The sequence below is a fragment of the Sciurus vulgaris genome (assembly GCF_902686455.1).
Source record: "Sciurus vulgaris genome assembly, chromosome: 5".
NCBI classification, from domain to species: domain Eukaryota; kingdom Metazoa; phylum Chordata; class Mammalia; order Rodentia; family Sciuridae; genus Sciurus; species Sciurus vulgaris.
The window spans coordinates 54,414,627-54,431,859 of NC_136465.1; the positions used below are offsets into that span (position 1 = coordinate 54,414,627).

The following is a 17,233-nucleotide window of genomic DNA, read 5'->3' on the forward strand; positions in this document are numbered from 1 at the left end:
AAGTTGAGTATCTCTTATCCAAAAAGCTTGAGAAGTTATTTCAGATTTTGGGTTTTTTCAGATTTTAGAATATTTGCATAGGGGACCCAGGTCTATGCACAAAAAAGCAGAGCAGAATGGTGGTTACCAAGGGCCAAGAACTGGGGAGGGGAATGAGCAGACATTGATCACAACATTATTTATAACTTCAAATTCAGGTGTTTTTTAACCCAATAATTCACTTTTTAACATTACATAATTCAATAAAATATTTCTTTAAATACTAATGTTAAATATTATTTTACTATAAACTTTAAATTTTGTTGATTGTTTCATCAAAATTGAAACTTTAAGAAAAATTTTAATTCAAAACTATCTAATTTTCTTACCTAAAAATAGGAAAAATAATGCCCATCTACCTCATGGGGTTGTTGTGAGAATAGAATATTATCAAATAAGTGAAGAACCTAATTCAACTCTCTGGCTTATATTAACATATAGAAGATTATTGGTGCTATTCACAATGGCTTCTCATTCTTTGCATAGTAGTTTCTATATCAAACTAGTCTAAAAGAAAAAGAAAAATTCTGCCTAAAGGTTTAAAAAATTTTTGTTGTAGTCTGATAATATATTTTTAAATATCCTTACTAATTGCTTTCATAAAATATGTCAAGATTTGGCAACTAATTAACTATGTATCCAATGGACTCTCACTTAGGCTTTTTGTACCCCAGGGACTTTTTAAAAAAACACATGGAAATAATATTTGTCTTACCTCCATGTCGTCTTTGAGAACTGACATAAAGTAATATATGAGATGTGTCTTGAAAATGCAAACAATGCTATACATATATGGCATTTTTAGATTTTGTTAAAAAGCAAGACAATCATAAGATATTTGTGAGAAATTGATGACTATATATGAAGGTATTTTAAATATCACAAAGTACCATAAAATCTGAAGATTTATTAGCACAGATTCAAAACCCAGGTTGATCACAAATTAAGTATCTGACTATAGGTAATTATCTTTTTTATAACTCAAGTTTCTCATGCATAAGCATGAAAACAGTAGTACCTTAACTCTAGGGTTATAATGAGAATCAAATAAATTAATAAATGTAAAATTCTTAGAATGGTCTCTAGCACATATTAAAGACAATGTAAATATTTATTATCTTCATTATCATTAATACAAGACTCTGAGTGACCTACATAAAACATCTTATACCTACATAAAGATCCTAACTAAAAGCTTTCATACAATACATATCCTAAGGAAAATCCCTTGGTAATATATATTTTAATTGGATTTGCTATCCTTGATTGTCTTTTTCAGTATACCTCATTTTATACTACTCTTACATTTAAAGTTACATGTTAATATTTTATAGTGAACTTAATCCCTTTATAGCTAATTTGAGCTATAAGTACTATATTTAAAACAAAATAAACATAACCAGTAAATAAATCTCTTTTAATAACTTACATAGCTTCTAAATTCATTGCACAGATGACTTCTGAACACTGACATTTCATTGGATCATCATATGGTATTCCCAGACTGAGTCCCAGCATTTGGGCAAAAATAACTGAAAATGCATCCAAAGTCATGCCCTTGGGATACTACAGTAACAACAAAGAAAATTTAAATGAAAGGCACTTCATTGAAAGGGGTTAAAAAATGTAAAACTTTTCTAATTCTGAACATTAGTATTTTGGATCAAATATTTAAGGATAAGATTCCCTGGACAAAAGAGATGCTAAAGCTCTTAAGAAATTTCACTGAGATATAGGAATATTGAGTCAATGCTAATCTTTACTATAATTTAACAATTGAACACCTAACAAAGAGTAGGTACCATAACTATATAAAAGGGCTATTTCTGATGAGAAATTTTTTCATTAGACTTTTGGCTATATAGACCATATTCTTCAATTCACTCAATTTCATACAGCGACTCTGGTATTTATGTAAGATTAGATGTCTACATGATCTCCTACTAGCTCATGAAGTGTCAGATAATAAAATTACTCAATGTAGTGTATTTTCTGCCTTCCCACCAGGACCCACACTGACACAGTGATTGGTATCAGGAGGAGCCACATAAAACAGATACAGACATGCAAGTCAGCATTCTTGGATTAGGCTGATCACATCAAATCAGTGCACAGATAACTTTCTTCCCCAGGAGAAATAAGATACTGGTAATTCATGGTATGCAATGACATCATGATTTCTCAAATTAACACCAAAGTTGGCATAGAATAAGATATAGGTGGGAGCAAATTTGTCAGGTAAGTCGAGGCATTTAATTGCTAATGTGTCAATAGTGATAAAGTTTTTAGGTCAACTTGCAAAAATGCTGACTTATGGAGATCAAGTGGTCAATAGAACCTGGTTTCAAATCCATCTAAGAGTGAATACAAAAGAACTGCAGATATAGCCTACTATTATTTTCTAAATTCCAGAACTATGGCTGGAACAGAAATTTGAGACCTTTCCCATATTGGTCCCTAACAAACGAAGGGAGAGCTATTATGATGGGGAAGGCAATAGGAAGGCCCGAAATGCCCCCAACATGATAAATCAAAAGTAATATGGCATTCCTGGGGACATTACATAAACTAGCATCATCATCAAAGTTTGAAATTGTAGGATTACTGATACATATAACATCATCTTATTTACAAAAGCCAAGTGAAAGATGGAGAATAAATGCAAAAATTAATTTGGTAGAGATTTGCAATATAGTATCTTTACTGGAGCAAATCAACATGGTCTCTGGCAACTGGTATGCAGCAACTGACAAAGTAATTCCCTTTTTTTAATTCATCAGCAGCAAAAAACAAAAAAAAAGTAGTTTGCATTCACTAAAGGTGAAATCACAGGGGCTCAGTAAGTGCTGTAGTTGGCCTTATGCCTATGTCAACTCTCCCCTTCTGCTTGCTGTGATAATATAGCCCAGATTGTCTTTAGAGCCCACAAACAATCTCTGACCCCATTGTATTGTGGTGTACAGGAAATAGCAAGCATCACAAATGCATGTAAAATATATGCACTGTGGAGAGTAGGAAATAAAGTAATCTACCACAGCAGTTAAGTTCATTTGGGTGTAGTGGTCTGCAACTTATCAAGATACCCTTGTAAAATTAGACACAACATTATGTGTTTTATGTATCCCACTATAATAAAATGGAACTATATGCTTGAAGGCCTTATTTGGATAGCAAAGGCAACATACACCATATTTGGACAAGTTTCTCTGAACAATGAGCCAGGTATTCCATTACAGATTCTGGAAGGAAACTTGTTCAAGTTAAGGTAAACTTGACCATGAGACATTAAGCAACCTTGACCTGAATGTCTCATCATGAAATAGATATTATCTGATCTACAAACCATAATGTAAGATGTTCACAGCAACACTTCATTGAACAGGTTTAGAAAGAATAAGTAAGCTGCACAAGCAGGTGTCTCAGACTTCCAATGTATTGTGCTCCTTTTGCTGCCTCTTCCACAACTCAGTTCCTCTTTATGACAGTGAGCATATGGTCATTGTTAAAACAGAAGGTAAAATCATGGGCTTGATCTATGACTATGTCAGCAAGATATGCTAACAGCAGCCAGAAATAGACTTTGAAGCCTTATTAAAAAGACCAAGTGGAAGTTGAGCTTGGAGGCTAATGCCTGCAATAACTGCTACCTGGAAGGCTAATACAGAAGGATTTCAAGTTTGAAGGTAGCTTGAACAAAATAGTAAGACACTGTTTCAAAAAAAAAAAAAAAAAAAAAAAAGGTCCAAGTAGGCCTAAGTTCAAGGATTAACTGTTCATGTTGCTTAAGAGGAGAGATAGTTTGTAGTTTGAGGTACTCAGTCATGGATAGTTAATAATGGGTTGACTGATGGGTTAGAGTCTTGGAAAGATTTGTAGGTACCAAGGAAGTCTAAGGAAAAGATATGTAGATGGACTTCTACAAACGAAGACTTAAAATATTCATATTCTATCATAGATATCCACTACAGAGAATATTCTCAAAAATCAGGTCAGCAAGATCTATTCAGTATAAGTTAGCAGGTCCCCTCAGTGCTTACGCAAAAGGTCAATGTATATATAAACACCATGAGTACAGAAATGGAGGCTTTTCATGAGCCTTCACTATAGCATTATATTGGATTAGCCAACATAGTGGACATAGATTTATTACATTGAACCATTCATTCACCAGAGAACTGGGAAAGATGCCATTAAAATTATCCTTAATCAGCAGACAAAACTTGGTGCCATCTCCCCCATAGCCATTAGGCATGAGTCTGAGAATATAGGAGGCAAGGGTGAGAGTGGGCCCTTTAACTATAAAACCAAAAAATAAAAATAAAAAATTTAGGGCTGGGGTGATAGCTCAGCTGGTAGAGTGCTTGCCTTGCAAGCACAAGGCCCTGAGTTCGATCCCCAGCACTGCAAAAAAAAAAAAAAAAAAAAAATTTAAATACTGAGCAATTCATATTTTCTGTTTTGGGAACCCTGAATTCTATATATTTGGATATTAGTACCTGTGAGAAGAATTCTTTCACCAAGGGAACGTAATCATGGCCCCATTAAATTAGATACTTAAGAGAGTCCAATGGACATTTTAGGCCTTTATGTCACTGAATAGACAGGCAGAGAAAGGGATCCCTACATAGGATAGATATAGAAGGAAATTTTGTTGGTGCTATATAATGACACCAAATAGAACTATTTTTTGGTGCCAACATAACAAAGAAAAAACTACCAAGGACTCATATCCCCAGGACTCATATCCCACAGGACTAATATCCCATAGGACAAATAACCCAATCAAGCTAAAGGTCCTAAAGAAGAAAAGAGGAGTGCAGAATGTGGGGCAAAGAAAGAAGCATTTCTGATTATTCACAAGCAGAGATGGAACTGGGAACAATAAGGAAATAGTTTCCTTTTTATCTCCCAATATCACATATAAAGAATACTGTGGGGGTAGACAGGGGGTTGGAGCTCACTTTCAGGTGAACTATGTTCATGGTGATCATTTTTCTTCTTAGCAAAAAAGCAGATGAAGGCCAAAGTGAGGCAACTGTGCTGAATAAATTCTGTTTCTACTCTTCTCCACCCTGCTCTGTGCCATGGAACACTGAATTCTATGGAATACATCAATGGGTTTCCTTGTCCTTTAGTTTTGCTCAATAAGGAGCAACAAGGAGGCAGGAGACCAGTGAGGTCAGGGTATTTAGCTACATGTAAAATGGCCATATCCCTCAACCAAAGACCAGCTTTTATCAAGTAGATCTCTCCACAATGCTTCCTAATTGTTTTTCTTTGCTGTGCAGAAGGTTTTTTATTTGATGCCACCCCACTTATTGATTCTTGATTTTATATCTTAAGTTGTGGGAGTCTTATTAAGAAAGTCAGTGCCTGCACACTATGTTGAACTATTGACCTTATGTTTTCTTCTAACAGTTGCAGCATTTCTAGTCTAATTCATAAACTCTTAACTAAGACTTGTTTTATGACCTAAAATATGACCTATTTTGGAGAATAGGCCATATTCAGCAATTCTGAGAAATACTGCAGAGAAAGTGAATTCAGCTATCATTGGATGAAATATTCTGTAGCTATTGATCATGGTTCTTTTGATTTATAGCTATAATTAGGTCAGAAGTGTATCAATTTTACATCTGGATGACCTGTCTCTTAGTAAGAGGAGTATGTACAAATCACCCAATATTACTGTATTGTCTAAGACATAATATCAAAAAGTATTTCTTTTATGCAATTAGGTGCACCAATATTTGGGGCAAAGTTTACTATCATATTTTTCTTGTTGAATTTTTCCCTTTATCAATATGTAGTGTTCTTTCTTGAAGTCTGCTTTGTCAGCTATGAAAGAAACTACTTCTACTTGTTTTCAGACTCCATTTGCATGGAATATCTTTTTCCTTTCTTTTACTTTCAGTATGTGGTTGTCTTTGCCTATAAGATGAATCTCTTATAAACAGCACATATTTGGGTTTTGATTTTTAATCCACTATGCCAGTTTATATCTTTTAATTAAAGAGTTAAGAACATTCACAATGAAAGGAATTATGGAAAGACACTTGTTATTTTCTGCCATTTCAATTAGTTTTATATATTCAATTCAGTCTTAATTGTCATTTGCTTAACTGCTCTTCTATTGAGCTTTTTCCATTCAGAAGCTCTGGGGGTTGCTTTTATTTCTTTCGTGTGTATCATTTTTAAAGTATTTTCTGTAGTGTTGGTTTAGTGAGCATGAATTCTTTTAGTTTATCCTTATCCTGGAAAATTTTAGCTTTGCTGGATATAGTAATCTTGCTTGGAAATTGTTTCATTTTAGAGCTTGGATTATATCATTTCAAGCCCTGCTGGATTTTACCATCTGATAAGTCAGAGGTGGGCCTTATTGGTTTACCTCTAAATATGATCTTTTCTTGAGTCTTTTAATACTCTTTTATGTTAAGCCTTTTGATTATTATATGTCTTAAAGAAGTTCTCTTTTTATTTTTGTCTCTTTGGAGTTCTGCCTGACTGCTGTGTGTGGATGTCCATCTCATTCCCAAAGTTTGAATTTTTTCTGCTATTATTGCACTGAAAACACTCCTAATGCCATTAGTCTGTATCTTCATACCCACTTAAATTTCAACAACTCTGAATGTTGTCCCAGTATTCATTTATGTTCTAATCATGGCTTTTTATTTCTTTACTACTTATTATTTCACTGCTACTCAAAGACACATACACTGTCTTCAAGGCCTGAAATTCTGTTTACCACATAGTACAATCTGTTGATGATACTTTCAACTGAATATTTATTTGATTTATTATGACTTTCATTTCCAGGAGTTTTCATTGATTGGTTTCTTTTCAGGATCTCTCTTTATTAAAATGGTCTTTCAGCCCTGCATTTTCCCTTAACTCATTCTTTAGGTCTTCTTTTTAGTTTGTTGATCATTCTAATAATCAATATTTGTAGTTTTTGCCTTGAATTTATTCCTTTCCATATATGTTGGCTATTTTGTTGTGGGATTGTAAATTTGGAGGGAAGCCTTATTTGCCTGTTTTTTAATGTTTTCTGGGGTCTTACACTTGTGCATCTGTTGAGATAGATTCCTCTTCCTCTGTTATAAGAGTGGCCTTTAGTTGTCCATTGTTTTTGTAATAATTCCTGTGCTCTCAACAGTTCTTAGCTTCAATGTATAGGCTCAGCATAATGTAATCATTCATTTTAATCTCCAATGCCTCTCAGATTACCATTGCATAATTACTGATTTAATTCAATCTTTGAGAAGTGCTTCAACGATGTGAATTTCTCTGAAGTATTTTAGAACCTCTCTCTGTTTTTGCTGTAGTAGCAGATGTCCATTAATAGTACTTGAACCCCCACCCAGCCATTCCAACTTTGGGCCTGCTTATCATTTGGGTTTTTTTTAATATATTGTATTCTATAAGTTGAAATATTGTTAAAGCTTAAGTGGGGTTATTTTTTGTGGTATAAATGTGTGCTCTCTCTTGGCTGGATTTCAGGTATGGCTCAATATCAGAAGTCTCCACCTTGTGAACTCAGAGTATCACAGTCATTTTCCAACACTTCTCAGAAAAAGGGGAAACAAACAGCAGTAAACAGTATATAGTATTAAAATAAATGCCTAGTGGCTACTGTGACATCTACAGTACCAATTACCACAAAAAGAGGAAGGATGGAGTCAGCAGTTAACAACAACAACAACAGTAAACAACCTTGAACTAGATCTAGCATCAAGGTAAACAGCAGATGTCAACTATGCCATTTACAGTACTAAAAGCCACAATGACATGAATGGTGGGGCAGAAATTGTATAAATTAAATAATTCTAAAAGCACAACTACAGTTCATTAAAAAGAAAATGGATTAGGAAGGCAAAAAAAGTTTAAAATATTCAAGAAGTGAGCAGAGGGAAAGTAGAAGAGACATCTACCTTTTTAAGTTATGCCTATGAAGGAGGAGGATAAAACAACTAAAAGAAGCAAAACAAATAAAGAGAAAAAGAGAGAACAAGAGAATTTGGCCATTAGAGGGAGAAGAAAGATGAAAGAAGATAAAGGATAACAAGATAAATGAAAATTAAAACATACCAAAAAATCAAAACAAACCAAAAACACTAACCCTCAAAATATAAAACAAAGTAAAAATCGCAAGTGGGTGAAAAAATGATAAAAATATAATATATACATATATCATATATATATACACATATGTGTATGAAAATATGTATAATATATATTTATCACTACATACATTTCATTTTTATCACTTTTTCCCCTTTTGTAATTTTGCTTTGTTTTCTCTCTCTGTGTATGTGTGTGTGTGTGTGTGTGTGTGTGTGTGTCCACAAACCAATCAGCATATCAAGAACATAGAAAGAATGAAGGGATAATATCTGCTGATGTGGTCAAAACTGTTAATAAGAATGAATGTTCAGGGTGCCCTTTTCTTTCTTCTTGAACCATGTACCCCTAAGATGAAGCAAGGATTGGTTTTGTTTTGTTTTGTTTTGTTTTTTTAATCTTCTTTCTTTTGTGTTGTTCACCAAGCTGCCAGCCCAAGTGGCCTGGAACCAAAGCTGGTTTTAATAGCTCTCAGCATCCCTTCTCACTGGTATAAGATAGGATCAAATGGGAAGCACTGTCAACATAAGTTTTGTCTGGACAAAGCAGGGTGGAGCTGATACAGAGTTCTAAATGGGAAGTTTGAGTGGCTGGAGTTTAGTTACAACCAGATCTTTGGAATTTGTTGAGTCATATCTGTTCAAAAGAGATCTTTACTGGATCTCAGGGCCCTCCTGAGAACTCCACTCACAGTGAGGTAACCAACCCTCCACAGGTCTTGCATAGTCCACTGCCCATGAATGTGGTCCTCCCAGAATCAGTACCAAGATGTAGTTATGCCCATCTGTCTGCCTTCTGTAACCTCCCCAGAAGGTGTTGTAAGCCCCAAGATCCAAAGGGAAAATGAGCCACACTCCCCTCCATATCTCAATCTAATTCCCTTGCACACGATCCTTACTATACCCATTTCAATTGTGCCCTTCCAAGCATGCTTTAGACCATATGGCAGAAACTTGTCAGGACAGTGTGGCAATGCTTGCTATGATCTCCTGGACTCCTACAGTAGCAAGGCCCAGTATGGTGGCTTCAAGATGGCTCCACACCTTAGTTCTCTGCTGACAAGGCAAAAAACACAAAGCACTTTTCAAATACCAGCTCCCTAGACAGCCTCTGATTTAGCCACATTCAGAGTGCTTCTCTATTCCACAAGTTTTCCTGTGTCAAAATTTTTCCCTGTGTTTCTCTCTTCTTGCCTGTGTCACCCATTCCATCTGGTTAAGTTCCATAGTACTCTTTCTCGTACTGCTCAAAGCCCACACATTTTTGTGTCTCTATGTTTTTCTGACTGATACTGACTTTCAGTGAATTTCCACTGTCACTCACCTCACTAAGAAGCAGTAATCCTTGCTGCTGGAATTCCAAGCCAGCTCCTCTAATCTGCCATCTTTGATCTCTCCTATATTCTGCATATTAGTGCTCCATTAAATAAATAGCTGACAAAAATTTTCTCCCCTTCTGTACACTGTCTCTTCACTCTGTTGATCATTTTCTTTGCTATGCAGTAGCTTTTTAATATGATGTACTGCATTTGTCAATTCTTACTATTATTTCTTGAGCTATTGGAATACTATTCAGGAACTCTTCGTCTGTGTCAACATTGTGAAGCATTTTCCATATGTTTTACTCTAGTAGTTTCAAAGTTTCAGGTCTTCTTTAAGGTGTTTAATCCATTTGGTTAATTTTTGTACAGGGTGAAAGATAAGGATCTAGTTTAGATCTTCTACAGGTGTTTGACCAATTTTCTCAGCACCATTTTGTCAGAGGTTTTTATCCAATGTATGCTTTTGCTCTTTAGTTAAGAATCAGATCACTGTAGATGTGTAGGTTTATTTCTAGGTCCTCTCCTCTGTTTCATTGGTCTACCTATTTTATGCCAATACTATGTTGTTTTGTTACAATGGCTCCATAGTATTTTTTTTGAAATTGGGTATGGTGATGCCTCAAGCATTATTACTTTTGCTCAGAATAGCTTTGGCAATTCTAGGTCTTTTATATTCCCATATGAATTTTTGGATTGTTTTTACTAGTTCTGCAAAGAATGTTATAGGTATTTTGATGGCATTGCATTGAATCTGTGGATCATTTTGCAGGGCTATGCTTTCAGTTTTAACAGTCAGTATGATGTGGGTATTAAGTTTATTGTATTAGTCTCCATTGTGTTATGATCCTCCTATACTCACTTTATTCTGTGCTTTTATCATGAAGGAATGTTGACTTTATGAAAGAATTTTTCTGCATCTATTGAGATAATCATATGATTTTTGTCCTTAATTCTATTTATGTGGCATATTAAATTCATTAATTTGTGTACATTGAACCAACCTTCCATTCCTGAAATAAAAGTGATTTGACATGGCATATGATCTTCTTAATGAATGTGATGCTGAATTCAATTTGTGAGTGTTTTATTAAGGACTTTTGCATCTGTATTCACCAAATATATTGGTTTACAGTTCTTGTTTTGCTTTCATTATTTTCAGGTTTTGGTTGTAGGAAAATGTTAGCCTCATTAAATGAGTTTCTAAGAATGTCTTCCCTTTATATTTTATGAAATAGTTTGAGGTACATTGTTATTAATTCTTAAAATGTCTGGCAAGATTCTGCATTGAATTCCTCTTATCCTCAACTTTTCTTTGTTTGGAGACATTTCATTACTGCTTCAATTTTTTTTTTTTAGATGTTGATAGACCTTTATTTTATTCATTTATTTATATGGAGTGCTGAGGATCTAACCCAATGCCTCATACATGCGAGGCAAGCACTCTACCACTGAGCCACAAACCCAGCCCCACTACTTCAATTTTTACACTTTTTATGTCATCTTGGTTCAGTTTTGGTAGATCACATATTTCAAAATTTTTGTCCATTTCTCTATATTTTTCAATATATTAGCATATAATGTTTCCAAGTATTCCCTAACACTCCAAAGTTCCCAGTGGTATCTGTTATAATGCCCCCATTTTTGTCTTTAACTTTATTTTCTCAGTCTCCATTCAGTAAGCTCAGACATTAAGACCCTTCTACAGATGGCTCCCTATTATGAAGCAATATAAATCTTTTGGGAAGTGGAGGGAACCTCTTCTCCCATACTAGCTCACTATACTGGTACCAGGTCTCCTGTTTCTCAGACTATGTAAGTTGCTTGGTGGCAGACTCTGCATTTAGGGAGTTTGCTGAGAATCTCTTTCAACCCACTAAAGGGGTGCTTCCCCTCCCCTGCCAAGTTCAGTATTGGTGAGATCTCTCTTATCATTCTTAAACCTAATATTTCTGGGTTTCACCTGGTCACTGACTCTCTATATTATTGCACTCCAGCACCTTTCTATAAGCCCCCCTACCCAACCTGCAGCTGCACACCTGTTTGGGGGGGTTCAATCTCATGGAGCAGTGCTGAGTGCCTGTAATCCACCATCTTCAGGAGCCTCTTAAATTCTTAAATAGGACTACATGGAAGGTATAAAGGACAGAGTTCCACTACCTGTTCTTGCTCTGTTTTTCTTTTTTAAAGAAAATTACCCGGTAAAACCAGAGACACAGGCCCAAACAGGCCTTGCCTCAGCCCGCAGTCTAGTTCCCCTTTGGATGACCATTGGTCAACAAGTGGAGGCACCTCTGCCCACTAGCAGGGAATATACCCAACCTGAAGGCCACCACTCCTAGAGAGGCAGCTTCCTTGTGGAGCACCGCATTATCAACTTCCTCCAAGACTTCAGCCTACTGAAGGCTAAGAGGGGATATATACAGAAATCTTCAGGGACATTGTAAATCAATAGAGGAAACCTACAATATCTCAGCGGTCCACTCCTGAACAATATGAGAAAACAAGGAAAGAAAATGCTGCAAACAAATCTAGATGTTACATCAATAAAACCCAATGACAGCATGGCAGAAGAAATGACAGAAAAGGAGTTCAGAATGTACATAATTAAAATGATCAGGGAAGCAAACGAGAGATGAAAGAGCAAACGCACGCACTGAATGATGAGATGAAAGAGCAAATGCAGGCATTGAATGATCGCACCAATCGACAGTTAAAAGAGCAAATACAGGAAGCAAAAGATCATTTCAATAAAGAGTTAGAGATAATGAAAAAAAACGAAACAGAAATCCTCGACATGAAGGAAACAATAAACCAAATTAAGAACTCCACAGAAAGCATATCCAGTAGGATAGAACACCTGGAAGACAGAACCTCAGACATTGAAGACAACATATTTAACCTTGAAAACAAAGTTGAACAAACAGAGAAGACGGTAAGAAATCATGAACAGAATCTACAAGAACTATGGGATATCATGAAAAGGCCAAATTTAAGAATTATTGGGATTGAGGAAGGCTTAGAGAAACAAACTAAAGGAATGAACAATCTATTCAATGAAATAATATCACAAAATTTCCCAAATCTGAAGAATGAAATGGAAAATCAAGTTCAAGAGGCTTATAGGACTCCAAATACACAAAATTACAACAGACCCAAAATGTCAAAAGACATAGACTGGCAGATTGGATTAAAAAGAAAGATCCAACAATATGTTGCCTGCAAGAGACTCACCTCATAGAAAAAGATACCCATAGATTAAAGGTGAAAGGATGGGGAAAAACATACCATGCACATGGACTCAGCAAAAAAGCTGGAGTATCCATTCTCATTTCAGATAATGTGGACTTCAAGCCAAAGTTAGTCAGAAGGGATAAAGAAGGTCATTTCATACTGCTTAAGGGAAGCATAAATCAGCAAGATATAACAATCATAAACATCTATGCCCCAAACATTGGCTCATCCATGTATGTCAAACAAATCCTTCTCAATTTCAGAAACCAAATAGACCATAACACAACAATACTAGGTGATTTTAACATGCCTCTCTCACCACTGGACAGATCTTCCAAACAAAAATTGAACAAAGAAACCATAGATCTCAATAACACAATCAATAATTTAGACTTAACGGACATTTATAGAATATACCATCCAGAATATACCATCTTTTCCAGAAGAAAGCGAATACACTTTCTTCTCAGCAGTACATGGATCCTTCTCTAAAATAGACCATATATTATGCCATAAAGGTAAGTTAGCAAATACAAGAAGATAGAGACACTACCATGTATTCTATCAGATCATAATGGATTGAAGTTAGAAATAAATGAAAGAGTAAAACACAGAAACTATTCCAACATCTGGAGATTAAACAATATGCTATTATATGATGAATGGATAACAGAAGATATTAGGAAGGAAATTAAAAAATCCTTAGAGGTAAATGAGAACAAAGAAACATCATATCAAAATCTCTGGGACACTATGAAAGCAGTACTTAGAGGGAAATTTATTTCATGGAGCGCACTTAATAAAAGAAGTAAAACTCAACAAATAAACGACCTAACACTACAGCTCAAAGCCCTAGAAAAAGAAGAACAGACCAGCACCAAAAGTAGTAGAAGACAGGGAATAGTTAAACTCAGAGCTGAAATTAATGAAATTGAAACAAAAGAAACAATACAAAAAATTGACAAAATAAATAGTTGGTTCTTTGAAAAAATAAACAAAATTGATAAACCTTTAGCCACACTAACAAAGAGAAGACGAGAGAAAACCCAAATCACTAAAATTCGGAATGAACAAGGAAATATCACAACAGACAGGATTGAAATACAAAACATAATTAGAAGCTATTTTGAAAATCTATACTCCAACAAAATAGAAAATTTCGAAGACATCAACAGGTTTCTAGAGACATATGAATTGCCTAAACTGAATGAGGAGGACATACACAACTTAAATAGACCAATTTCAAGTACTGAAATTGAAGAAGTCATCAAAAGCCTACCAACAAAGAAAAGTCCGGGACCAGATGGGTTCTCAGCCGAGTTCTACAAAACTTTTAAAGAAGAGCTCATTCCAATACTTCTCAAAGTATTCCATAAAATAGAAGAGGAGGGAACCCTCCCAAACTCATTCTATGAAGCCAATATCACACTGATACCTAAACCAGATAGAGACTCATCAAGGAAAGAAAATTTCAGACCAATATCCTTAATGAACATCGACGCAAAAATTCTCAACAAAATTTTAGCAAATCGCATACAAAAACATATTAAAAAGATAGTGCACCACGATCAAGTGGGTTTCATTCCAGGGATGCAAGGTTGGTTCAACATCAGGAAATCAATAAATGTCATTCACCATATCAATAGACTTAAAGTCAAGAATTCCATGATTATTTCAATAGATGCAGAAAAAGCATTTGATAAAATACAGCACCCCTTCATGCTCAAAACACTAGAAAAAATAGGGATAGTGGGAACTTTCCTTAACATTGTAAAGGCCATTTATGCTAAGCCCATGGCTAATATCATTCTAAATGGTGAAAAACTGAAAGCATTCCCCCTAAAAACTGGAACAAGGCAGGGATGCCCTCTTTCACCACTTCTATTCAACATTGTTCTTGAGACTCTAGCCAGAGCAATTAGACAAACCAAAGAAATTAAAGGGATACGAATTGGAAAAGAAGAACTCAAACTATCCCTGTTCGCTGATGACATGATTATATATTTAGAGGAACCTGGAAATTCCACCAGAAAACTCTTAGAACTCATAAGTGAATTTAGTAAAGTAGCAGGTTACAAGATCAATGCTCATAAATCCAATGCATTTTTATACGTGATGAGTCTTCAGAAAGAGAAATTAGGAAAACTACCCCATTCACAATAGCCTCGAAAAAAATAAAATACTTGGGAATCAATCTCACAAAAGAGGTGAAAGACCTCTACAATGAGAACTATACAACACTAAAGAAAGAAATTAAAGAACACCTTAGAAGATGGAAAGATCTCCCATGTTCTTGGATAGGCAGAATTAACATTGTCAAAATGGCCATACTACCTAAAGTGCTATACAAATTCAATGCAATTCCAATTAAAATCCCAATGACGTACCTCACAGAAATAGAGCAAGCAATTATGAAATTCATCTGGAAGAATAAGAAACCCAGAATAGCTAAAGCAATCCTCAGTAGAAAGAGCGAAGCAGGGGATATCGCAATACCAGATCTTCAACTCTATTCCAAAGCAATAGTAACAAAAACGGCATGGTATTGGTACCAAAATAGAAAGGTAGATCAATGGTACAGAATAGAGGACACGGACACAAACCCAAATAAATACAATTTTCTCATACTAGACAAAGGGGCCAAAAATATGTAATGGAGAAAAGATAGCCTCTTCAACAAATGGTGCTGGGAGAATTGGAAATCCATATGCAACAGAATGAAACTAAACCCATATCTCTCACCATGCACGAAACTAAACTCAAAATGGATTAAGGACCTCAGAATCAGACCAGAGACCCTGCAGATTATAGAAGAAAAAGTAGGTCCAAATCTTCACCTTGTTGGTCTAGGACCAGACTTCCTTAACAGGACTCCCATAGCACAAGAAATAAAAGCTAGAATCAACCACTGGGATAGATTCAAACTAAAAAGCTTTCTCTCAGCAAAGGAAACTATCAGCAATGCGAAGAAAGAGCCTACAGAGTGGGAGAATATCTTTGCCAACCATACTTCAGATAGAGCACTAATCTCCAGAATCTATAAAGAACTTCAAAAACTCTACTTCAAGAATTCAAATAATCCAGTTGACAAATGGGCCAAGGAAATGAATAGACACTTCACAGAAGAAGATCTACAAGCAATCAACAAACATATGGAAAAATGTTCAACATCTCTAGTAATAAGAGAAATGCAAATCAAAACTACCCTAAGATTCCATCTCACCCCAATTAGAATGGTGATTATCAAGAATACGAGCAACAACAGGTGTTGGCGAGGATGTGGGGAGAAAGGTACACTCATACATTGCTGGTGGGGCTGCAAATTAGTGCAGCCACTCTGGAAAGCAGTGTGGAGATTCCTTAGAAAACTTGGAATGGACCCTCCATTTGACCCAGCTATCCCACTCCTTGGCCTATACCCAAAGGACTTAAAATCAGCATACTACAGAGATACAGCCACATCAATGTTCATAGCTGCTCAATTCACAATAGCCAGACTGTGGAACCAACCTAGATGCCCTTCAATTGATGAGTAGATAAAGAAACTGTGGTATATATATACAATGGAATAATACTCAGCCATGGAGAATGATAAAATTATGGCATTTGCAGGCAAATGGATGAAATTGGAGGATATCATGCTAAGTGAGATAAGCCAATCTCAAAAAGCCAAAGGACGAATGATATCGCTAATAAGTGGATGATGACACATAATGGGGGGAGGGAAGGGTTAGTGTTAGGGTTAGAGTTAGGGTTAGGGAGGGGGGCAAGTATGGAGGAAGGAAAAGAGGGAAAAGAGGGGTGGGAGGGGTGGGGGGAAGGGAAAAATAACAAAATGAATCAAACAACATTACTCTATGTAAATTTATGATTACACAAATGGTATGCCTTTACGCCATGTACAGAGAAGCAACATGTATCCCATTTGTTTACAATAAAATAAAAAAATAAAAAAATAAAAAATAAAAAGAAGAAAATTACCATGTGTATGCATTACATCCATAAAAACAAATATCAGAAATAAAAATTTGTGCTGTCAACTTCCTTTTCAAAAAAGAATATATAGAGAGAAAACAGAGAAAAACATAGCAAGGTGTATATCACTCAAATATGAATACCGGTTATCTCTGCCTGCATGGTAAAATGACAGATTATATAAATTTTCTTATATGTTCCCAAATATAACATGTTTGATATGATTAACATAAACTATATATAATTTTTAAAAATACATAGGACTTAAGTTTGTCTTCCAAAGAATTAGTGGTATAAGAAAATGGCTAAGAGAGCTAGACGACCTTCAATAATGCATTTGATTTCACCAGTGATTCATATATAGGACACATTTATATATACTATAAATATTTAAAATATACATAGGTATTTCTTTTAAATGCTGTCTTTAGGAAGTTTGAAACATTTTTAATGATTTTTTTTAATTTTAATTAAAAATCATAAATTTACATAGGGCAATGTTGTTTGATTCATTTTGTTATTTTTCCCTTCCCCCCTCCCCTCCCA

At 35.2% G+C, this 17,233-nt stretch overlaps 1 protein-coding gene across 1 annotated transcript in view; it reads right to left on the reverse strand.

The window, feature by feature from the left end:
* The window catches only part of ADAM32 (ADAM metallopeptidase domain 32), a 177,769-nt gene that overhangs the window by 36,660 nt on the left and 123,876 nt on the right, over positions 1-17,233 (reverse strand). Inside the window, exon 11 of the mRNA XM_079139876.1 lies at positions 1,469-1,605. Within this exon, the coding sequence (XP_078996002.1) occupies positions 1,469-1,605 (137 nt within the window). The remainder of the gene's footprint in view (positions 1-1,468; positions 1,606-17,233) is intronic.